Below are 10840 nucleotides of genomic sequence, written 5' to 3' on the forward strand. Positions count from 1 at the left end.
GCTCCTCAGATGCCAGGACCGCCCCACTGGACCTCCACTGGTGTTGAAATGTAATGTGTGTCACACACGCTACACTTACGTTGAGTCAAAAGTAGAACATGTGCAGCTTAGAAAGCTTATGTTGATTTAAGTGTGTCAGAGCTGATGACTGCCACAGAGGTTTCTGAGGTTGTGGTATTTAAATAATCTACGTGTCTCGCACACGTGGGTTAAACAAGGAAGTTAAACAAAGTAATTTAAGAATTTAATTGAAGAATAAATATAAGCAATACATATTTGATTAGTATAAAAATGGAAGAGATTAATTAATCTGCCCCTCTGGCCACTGGTGTTGGCCAGAGGGGCCGATGGCGCGATATGGTAGCCTGGCTTCTGTCAGTCTGCCCCAGGGCAGCTGTGGCTACAACTGTAGCTGCCTCCACCAGTGTGTGAGAGTGAATGAATAGTGGTATTGTAAAGCGCTTTGGGTGCCTTGAAAAGCGCTATATAAATGCAATCCATTATTATTATTATTATTAAATAATATATAATTAATGTTATCTGCTGATTCACATGAGTATATAGCTGTGCTATTGTATAGAATGAGAATCTTAATATCTTGACAATATGAGAGAATGTATGTGTGGTGTATATATAGAAGAAATTGCAGGTAAACTTAGGGCCAGGGCTGCGTGAGCCACTGATTCTTTCTGCTCTCCTGCGAACACCTTTGTTTTTACTTACTTTACTTTTTGTTCCCAAATCAGTAAAATAAGACTTAATATGGCAGTCCATTACATTCTAATCTTGGAACATGCACTTATACACAGTACACATGTACAGTCTTTGCATGCAGCTTCCACACCAGCACTTCTTTGTGTTTGGCTGGAGTGAGTGTGATGTCACAACACCTGTGCAGTAAACATGTTTTATTCCAGCTTCCACATTTGGCGTCACTCTGTTCTTTCCATCAAGGCTCAGCTGGGGTGTACTACGGAGCAGTGGATGGGTTAGCAGGTTATGTTGAGCTTATAGAGTATACATGTCGACCCCGAGTGCGTACGTGCCACGGCTCCATTTGAACCTTTTACACTGGCCGAATATTAATAATGTCGCCTCAGAAAACTTCATCTCACATTAGTCTCGACTACTTTACAGCGCTGGTGTTGCCTTTTATGTTTATAGGATTTACAGATTTCCTCTGACGTGTTTGTCGTCTTACCCGTCATCTCCGACGGGGATTAGTCGAGCTAGCTCATGCTAACAGAGCCTGGCCGTTTTCAACTTTCTTTGAAGTACACCACTCATGACAAAACAAGAAACACAATGAAAGAAGTACAAAGCCTTTATTCTTATGTACAAATGCTAATAGCTAGATTGTTGTATGAGCTTATAGTTCTAATTTTGGGTTCAATCTGAGGTTACACGGGCCCAAACCAAACATGCATGGGTCCAACCTCACAATATTCAATGATTAACTGAATACTAACAAAATCTCAAATGAGATAAAACTCATTTCAAAGCTGCCTTTAACTAAAGATTTATGGATGGACACATTGTAACCTTAGAATGATACAACAGGGAGCATGTTGAGGTTCCAAATGGTTTGAGATCAGATTTGTTCCATTTAAATCACAAAGTGACTCTGAGTTATGACTTTAAGAAGTTGTTACATCGGATATCTGCATTCAGTCAAGTCAGATGCCTTTTTTTCATTATTTAGACAACTTCTTTAATTATTTGAGCTCAAAATCAACTCTCATGTCAACATCGACACCTTCAGTAATCAGGGTCAGTTTATAACGACCGTTTTTTTCATCCACAACTCCAAGAGCTTTGTTGGGATCTTCTGAGAACACAAACTTAAACCTGTTAGTTCCATTAAGTTCCATCTGGTAGAACAAAGCCTCGTGAGTCGTTCCAGGGATGTCTGTGGGGGGCGTCTATGGACAGACATAAGGAGAAAAAGAGTAACAATCACTGTGTCATCCTGACGCACTGCAGATCAAGTATAGTGGCCCTTTCACACGTGGAGATTAAACTGTTGTTTAATAAGCAGAATTAAGGAGTCTAGTGATGGTGTCAAACAGGAACGATGACAATCAATGTTAATTAAACTAGCAGAATGAGATGATTTTTCTCATTTTAAGAGCTGGTTCAAATTTATTAATTAAACTGTATTCATTTTTAAAAACATAAAAAATAAAAGCTTTTTTGTGGGCCAGTAAAAATACACACTTACTGATATACTGGTTTCTTATTAATATCTAAACCAGTGGTCTCCAACCCACGGACCGCGGACCGCTACCGGTCCATGAGTCATTTGGTACTGGACCGCGAGACCTGAAGCTCGGGGTCTTTTCCTGTGTGTTATGAATAAATCTTCTTTTTGGTACTGGTTTTATTTTGTTGTATTTATCTGCAACACCTTAAAGGCCGGTCCGTGAAAATATTGTTGGACATAAACTGGTCTGTGGCACAAAAAAGGTTGGAGACCGCTGCACTAAAACCAACTCTGAATGACTTTTCTTGTACTTACCATTGATACAGCTTGAATTTTGTGCTCCTTACAACATACCACCATTGTCTGGTCATTCTTTAGGGTATATATCATGACTGGCAACTTTTCCTGATCGGTTGGAGTAGAGCTCCGATAGGTCCAGATGCAGAGTTTCTTCTCTGAAGAGGAAACAAGGACAAGCAAGAGCAGCATGTCATTCAGCTATGTCTTGTTTTAAAGAACAAAGGTGATGATATCCTGCTGTTCTGTTCGTCTATATGTGTCAGTTTGTTCTGTGTGCAAAACAGGACCAAACTGCAGCGCTCCACAAACTTATTTGTTCGGCTTTTAATGGACCGACCAATTTAAAATCCTGGGGTCACGTTTTGACAGGCAGCAGCTGTAGTGACTGCAGATTTGGACATATGGTATTATTATATCTATTATATTTGGGACTCACATTAACACTAAACTTAGCTACATGTTAGGGTTGAAATTCCACCACATTGAGAGAGACTCACTGCAGAGGCAGCTGGTCATGTTGCTGGTTGCTGTAATCATTTCTAATGTGAATCCCGCTCCACAGTGTAGACCTCTGCAGTCGTTCTACAAATGCATTGTTCACTTAAAGGTACAGTCAGTGGTCTTTACTTCCATCCACTTAAACAATTCAGGGTCGCAGGGAGCTGGAGCCTCTCCCAGCTGCCACAGGGTGAGAGGCAGGGTACCCCCTGGACAGGTCACCAGTGTGTCACAGAGCTAACACAGAGACACACAACCACTCACATATAGGTGTGAATAATCGTTTAACCTAACCCCACTAATTGCAGGTCTTTGACTGCGGGAGGAAGCCGGAGTATCCGAAGAGATCCCACACAGAAACGGGAGATCATGCAAACTCCACATAGAAAGGCCCTGGCTAAAGAGTGGATTCAAACCCAGGACCTTCTTGCTGTGAGGCGACACTGCTAACCACCGTGCTGACCCTTTTTTTTTTTTTACTTTATTAACAGTTATGCTGCGATAGGTGTAGGCTGCTGGGCGATTGCATGATGCATCGAGTACTTCTTCTTCAGTCACCTTTCTCACTCACTATGTGTTTATACATCTCTGTGCATTAAGTCATTAGCGACTTACATTACTGAATGAACAAGAAACGCTCATCACGGGAGATCGTGCATCACGGGAAGCCCCAGCAGCCGAGGCCTATTGCAATGTAATTAAGGGAGGATTTGGGGTCACCTGATCCAGCCCTGCCTGACTAAGCAGACAAATGTCCATCAACATGCGTCAACAGCTTTATTCTCTCAGCAAGTTGCTTTATTCTTAAAAAATTTCAACAATTACAATGTTGAAGAAGCTAGCGCACAAGCTCTTTTTTTTTTGGAATACTTTATTGATATTGATTATTGGGCACCTGGGGAGCAGTGTGTAGGGACAGTACCTTTGTTCAGGGGTATCGAACCCCTGCCCTTCTGATCATGGGGCCACCACTCTACCTACTGAGCCTGCCAAGTTCAACCAAACTGAACTGAAAAGTCAGTAACCATAACAACAAGAACTCTGTCTTACCCAGAGGTGGGTAGTAACGAGTTACATTTACTTGAGTAAGTTTTTGCAAAAAATGTACTTTTAAAGTACCTTTTTTGCACGATACTCTTTACTTTTACTTGAGTACATTTATAAAGAAGAAACGGTACTTTTACTCCGCTACATTTGCAAAATTCGACTTGTTACTTTAATGACGCTACAGTTCAATGCACATGCAAACAGCTCGTCTCTACTGCTTTAACTGTTAAAACAGAAGCAATACTGCTGCTGACAGGGTTTATTATGTGAAGCAGCAGCTTGTTCAGTTTAAACAGTCTGCATTAAGCTGGGCAAACACTGCGATTTCTTTCAGTCACGTTATTCAGCTCCTGCTCAAACTGTACAATTAAATCTCAGGGGTTAGAAGTTCATAGGTCACGATGCAGGTCTCACACTATACGGCCTGATGCTCTGATGCGACCTGAGTGATCAAACTGTGCGTCCATAACATGAAGCTTATCATACAAAATCTGTCCCTTGCTCTCCTTCTCTGTCTTTCACTCACACAGACACACACCGTCAACTTTGCTAAATTACTAATGACAAACATTGACCAGGCAGCTGTGATTGAGCAGCATCCAGCTCTTTTCATGGTTGTTGTAGTCGTGATAATTTTGTGAGGCCACATTGAAAAGCCTCGGATACGGAGGCATAGAGCTGCCACCCAGGCAAAAGAAACATAGAAAAGTGAAAAGTTTATTGTTCTAACACTATACCTTTCACATTTGAACAATATAATATCAGGTTATTACAATATACAGAATTATCACGTTCGTACAATATAAATATTATAGAGGCTACATCGCAGCTCCAGTCGCGCTTCCATCACCGTCTTTCGTCTTTTCCCAGAGTAACAGCCAAACAGGAGGATCTGTTGGCGAGCACTGCTTAGCCTTGCACGCGTTCTTATTTTAAACTTAATCTGGAATTCATTGCAAACTGTTTGTGCGGGACATGAATGACAGGATTTTGTTTTTCTACAAAAACATCTCCAGTGTGATTGAATCTTCTTGCCAAACATCTGCAGCTTGGCAGTGTATACAGCACTATAATGACCAGAGCTAATTCTTTTGAAAACCTTACATCTTTCCACAGGTCTCCACTTCATCAGACATCACCTAGACTCAGAGCTGGATGAGGCCAGCACAAACAGCAGCCTAACCGACTAAGATGATGGATCCATGGGGTCAGGAAAGCCAGAAGCAGGGCTGGAGAGGTACCTTTCATGTCCATTCACTGGAGGTGTGGATCTATTGCATGGCGTTCCTCACATCAAGAAGCTGTCGATCAAAATCAATACAGCTCTTCCTGCATCAGGAGCTTGTGAAGGAATCTTAGTCATGCAGGACTCCTGTTCACTGCTGAACAGTTGAGAGCAAACTGCTGCTGAAGCTGAACCATCACCTCACTGAGTGAAGAAATGGCACATTTTTGCTAAATATGCAGAAACAGATGCACACCCATACAACTTATGGTAAACTGAGCTGCCTTGTATGAACATATGCTGAAGATGCCTCGTTCTGTTTTCTCTGAGGCTGCTGTGCCATTTGGAGCAAAGATGAATATAAAGTTTACAGCATATCTTTTCACTGGAAATAGTTTGCACTGTTTATATGTTTATATTATTTACTGCAGGTGTTGGTGAAAAAAGCTTTATGTTGTGAAAAACTGAAATCTGAAAATTAGAATTGTTGTGCCTTATTTTGATGTTTTTACATATATTCCTGTTGAAAATAGTAAAATTTGTATATTTATTTATTTTTGTTTGTCTGATAGCATTTATTTATAAAATAAATCGGACATTTCAAACAATTACTCGCTACTTGAGCAGTCTTTTCACCAAGTACTTTTTTACTCTTACTTGAGTAACTTTTTTGACGACTACTTTTCAGTTTTACTTGAGTAATAATATTTTAAAGTAACTTGAGTACAATTTTTGGATACTCAACCCACCTCTGGTCTTACCACAGCAGGTCTGGAGCACGAATGTGTCTTCTTGGTTTAAAATCAGGTATCCAGCACCGTTCTTGCTCTCAATGGACCAATGATACTCTCCTGACTTTCTGAAATTATCCTCCTCAAAATCTGTATTTTTGAGAGAACAACACGACGATGAGCTTCACATCACGCCTCACAATACTACTCTGCTATCATATTCTAAAATGAAATTAAAAAAGAGAAATATTAAAATCCTTTACCCGGTGAAGCCACTTTTAGATTTTCAGAGGACGCGTTCACATTTTGAAAAAAAGACAATAGAAATAAAATTTAAATAATTGCATAATTAACCTATAATAATGACATGATTAAATGTACAGACTGAGCAACTACTGAGAAAGTATAAAATGCCTTTTACCTTCAAAGTAGAAGGAATCCTCAGCTGTATCCAAAAACTCAACATTGATGCAGCTGCTGGACGCCATCAGGTAGACTAACACAAACACAGTCCTTTGTTGGTTAATGAATACGGTGCACAGTAAATCCACACATGATTTTTGAGTCTGTGTCTTATTTCATTTTAGCAGAAAACTTGGGTCCAGTTTTTCTAAGTTAAACACATTTATAACCAAAGCCACTTGTGCTGAACGCAGTGTACAGCTGTCTACACACAAGAACCAAATATCCATGCACATTATTACTTCAGTGGACCTCGCTCTTATTTTGAAAATCCATTCAATGACCAGCTGGCGCTCTGGACTGCAACTGTAGAAGTGTCGATTTCTGGAGATCACAGATGAGGGACACTCTGTCCAAAACCTGCAGCAGGTGGAGAATCTGCTGCTGTGCTGAGCTTATTAAGTAGCCAAGCAGAACAGGGTGTGCTATGATCAGCTGCAGTCCAAAAACAATGCAAACTGTCCACCGCAGTCTGTCAGGGTTTCTCTGCTGGGAACACATTCAGGTGATTCCTCGGGCTCGTCGTGAACAAACCCCGAGGAGAAGATAAAGGCGTGTTTACAAGCCTGTTATGCCGAGCCCGATGACCCATAATGCCACACAAAAGTTCCCCCATAAAGTCAGCTTTCAGCAAACTTCAGTCTGTTTAGGATTCGTTCCTTCGGGTCAGTGTTATAACCCTCCGCCCCCCAAAAATGCTTTTTTATTCGACATGTGTGTGAATGTTTCGTGGTCCGCCATTAACCTCAGCTGATAGTCCGAATTTAGACAGCGAAAGCTTCGTGACGTTCCTGTTTATCGGTCACGGAGCTCGGAGTAAAAAAACACTAATAGCATGCATATTTACGTTTCGCCACGACTGTGACCGGACGCCTTCCAGTCACGTTTGCAGCTTCAACCATAAATAGAACCATCACATACCTTTGGAGATGCTTTGAAAACCTGCAGAAGTTGTCTTTGTCCTCGGAAGGTCTGCGCTTACTTCCCTTTGAATGGCAGAGAAATGAGCCCGTTTGTAGGAGGAGAAAGCTGCACCTCACCCCGTTACTGTGCCTTCATATGTTTCTTTCCCTCAACGTGTTACAGCGTCACACTTTCTCTGTGTGTGTGTGTGTGTGTGTGTGTGTGTGTGATTCCTCCCATACGATATTTATGTTCTACTCTCGATTCTCATATTAAAATATCCATATTTTGGTAATTTGGGGTAAATTTGTAGTTTATGATTAACAGGAACACAGGGGAAAGTAACTATATTATCCAAACAGTTCGTAGGGACTGCTACCCCTCCGACTGTAATACTGATATAAATGAGCCACGGCTCATTATTACTGTTAACGATAAAGACGCGTGGTAAGGTTGTAGAGAGCACTCAAAGCTGATATATAGGCTGAGTATCAACTTATACCAGTGTGAATGTTATCTATATGCAGTAAAACTGCCATTACAGGTTTTACAAAATAAAAATCCAACTCAAAAATATTTCTGTATTTTTTTTCAATCTGTCACATTTGTTTTGATTGTTAATTGAATATTTTAAAATGTAGTTATTGACTTTTCAGGTTTTAATTTCTTGTGTGATTATTCTTCATAATTAAACAAGAACAAGTAGTCTGATGTGTTGTATTCATTATGAAGATATAATTAGTGTGAATGCTTGAAAAGCATTCACAGTATTGTTCTTCTAATTTGATACACTGCTCTTGATTTTGATTTTCCAAACACAGGTTTTTATACAAAACACTGATATCGGATCAGTATCGTCCATACCAGGGTGAATTTTACTTGGTATCAGATCCGAGTGAAGATATTGCAGGTCATTAGTGTGCATGTGTGTGTGGCAGTGAGATGGGGACTTTCAAGTCAGGCGGAAGAAAAAAAGGAAACAGTCAAACCCGACTTAATGAACTACAAACCCTGTTTTCTCTAAAATATAAATATTTTAATTTTCTCAAGCCGGACAGATAAAGTTAACATAGTTATGAGCTAATGTAATTGCTGGATAGTTTGTGTGGACACAGACTGAATGAACAATGCTGTGAAAAGTCTGGGGTCACCCCCGTGTTTCTGTATGTTTTGCTAACAAGAGTTTCTTGTGGACCAGTTCTCCAGGCTTCCTGAAGGTCACTCTGAGGTCACCTTTCGTTTAAATATCTGGTGCCTTTTCACTCATTGTCAGTCCAGTACCTGACTAGGGATGGGTACCGATATCCGGTGCCATTATGGCCAGACCGAAAAGCAGCGCACATTTTTTTTTCCTGAGATGTCATAAACTTTGTATTCTAGCCAATCATTTTACCTTTCCGAGGATAGTAGGCGGGCCCAGGTACGTACGTTCTTTTAGAGCAGAGCTACAGATTAAAAATGCCCAAGGCGAAGCGGTCAAAAGTCTGGCTGTACTTCACAGCAAAAGATGCAAACTCAGCAGCAACAAGTGCTTTAAGCTGATACTGTGATACTGTCAAAGGAGGTAACACCTCGAATCTGAGGAAACACCTGGCGACGCATAGCGTTTTTTTAAAAGCTGAGAAATGCACCGTATTTGATAGCTTGCTGCGAGACCTCACACCGAGCACATCTACTGCAGGTGTGGTAGATCTCCATTAGCGAGTTAGTGCGGATCACCCCATGCGTGGGGCTGGACGGTGCTTATCATTTTGCAGAAAAAAAGAGACTGCTAAAAATAAAAACATAAGAGGTTTTTGGACAAAGTTTGTGTTCTCCATTCTTTAAGCACCGGCACCGTTTCAACCTGACCACCTCCACACTTCATGCTTTCTCCTGTTCTCTCTCCTATCTGTGGGAATGAGGCTGTGAATGCAGATAAACCGGTCTCTTGGGGGTGGTCTTACTAAATCCTTGCTTGGTGCATCTGTTTTCTGTGAGTAATCAATGCAATAGTTAAACTAGTCTCTAGCACCATTCCTTGACACATTGTTGTCAAACACCTGAGAACCTGGCTACCTCATACACCACAGCCACTCACTTACCTGCTCCAGAGACTTTTATATTGAAAACCTAAATCCAGTGGAGGTGATCTTCTTACCTAAAGAATACCTGTGCTCCTAACCTCCATCTGCTTTTTTATCCATATCATAGAGACTGACCTAAATTAGCATCTGAGTTGAACCTTGTTTCACCATTTTACATCTTTTGTTGTCATCTTTCAGCATATTGTTCTTTAAACCTTACAGTTTTCAGATGAACCTTGACGGAGGGTTTTTTCTTTTATGCTACGTGTCTTAGTAGCTGCATAGTGTACTGGTTTATACGTTTGATCCCAGGAGGAAACACAAACAAAATTAGTTTTGTTTGTAGGAACCTGGTATCTGGAAATCCCACAGGAAGATTTCCAGGCAACACTCAGCACAGATTTTCCTCCATATATACTATACCAGCCCCTTGGTTATTGCTTTGCATGAATGCCCTGCTTGCTAGCGTCTTGCGCCCCGGTGATATCTGTTGAATTGTCTCAGGGGCATCTTTACAGAGTCTGCACCTCTAAAACCTACACTGAACAAAAATATAAATGCAACACCTTTGTTTTTGCTCCCATTCTTCATGAGGTGAACTCAAAGATCTGAAACATTTTCTGCATACACAAGACCCATCACTCTCCAATACTGTATACAAATCTGTCTAAATCTGTGTTAGTGAGCACTTCTCCTTTGCCGAGATAATCCATCCCACCTCACAGGTGTGGCATATCGAGGTCCTGATTAGACAACATGAATATTGCACAGGTGTGCCTTAGACTGCCCACAATAAAAGGCCACTCTGAAATGTGCAGTTTGATCACACAGCACAATGAGGGAGCCTGCAATTGGATGCTGACTGCATGAATGTCTACCGGAGCTGTTGTCCGTGAAATAAATGTTCATTTCTCTACCATAAGCACCAAAGGTGTTTCAGATAATTTGGCAGTACATCCAACTGGCCTCAAAACCGCAGACCATGTGTAACCACACCAGCCCAGGTCCTCCACAGGTCCTCGTAACACATGAACATTCATTATAGTGCCACAAACCTGCACCCACTAATAAAAGTACTGTTTTTGTTAGCTCTGCCTATAATCATCATCAGCATATAACTGATAAATTATGGGTTAAAAATACAATGTGAACACAGAAATTGCTTTTTCAGATAAAGACAGAGATCACTGGGGAATCTATATAAATCAATAATGAATTACATTTTTATTCTTTTCTGCTTTCACACTAAAGCTTTAAACCAGGGGTCCCCAATCCCAGTCCACGAGTCCCTGAAGATTTTAGATGTGTCCTTGATCCATCACAGCTGATTTAAATGGACAAATGACCTCCTCAACATGTCTTGAAGTTCTCCATAGGCCTGGTAATGAACTAATCATGTGATTCA

General features: G+C 40.9%; 1 protein-coding gene across 2 annotated transcripts; it reads right to left on the reverse strand.

Annotated features, from left to right (window-relative positions):
• Positions 1 to 1306: 1306 nt before the first annotated feature.
• On the reverse strand, positions 1307 to 7568 carry LOC147313842 (uncharacterized). 2 transcript variants are annotated; one of them, XM_086260531.1, is made up of 6 exons: positions 7388 to 7568; positions 6426 to 6500; positions 6268 to 6279; positions 6035 to 6154; positions 2519 to 2658; positions 1307 to 1922 (listed from the first exon to the last, which is right to left on the reverse strand). In XM_086260531.1, exons 2-6 carry the CDS (start codon positions 6490 to 6492, stop codon positions 1716 to 1718), a joined length of 546 nt encoding a protein of 181 aa, XP_086116657.1. In that variant the 5' UTR covers positions 6493 to 6500; positions 7388 to 7568; the 3' UTR covers positions 1307 to 1715. The 2 variants fall into 2 exon arrangements, with proteins under 2 accessions (XP_086116657.1, XP_086116656.1); XM_086260530.1 differs by having other exon boundaries at positions 6023 to 6154.
• Between the last annotated feature and the right edge of the window lie 3272 nt (positions 7569 to 10840).

Source organism: Aulonocara sp. 'chitande type north' Nkhata Bay, linkage group LG14 (assembly GCF_057382095.1).
Source record: "Aulonocara sp. 'chitande type north' Nkhata Bay isolate Kocher_YH1m ecotype deep benthic linkage group LG14, A_spYH_male_GT1.1, whole genome shotgun sequence".
NCBI classification, from domain to species: domain Eukaryota; kingdom Metazoa; phylum Chordata; class Actinopteri; order Cichliformes; family Cichlidae; genus Aulonocara; species Aulonocara sp. 'chitande type north' Nkhata Bay.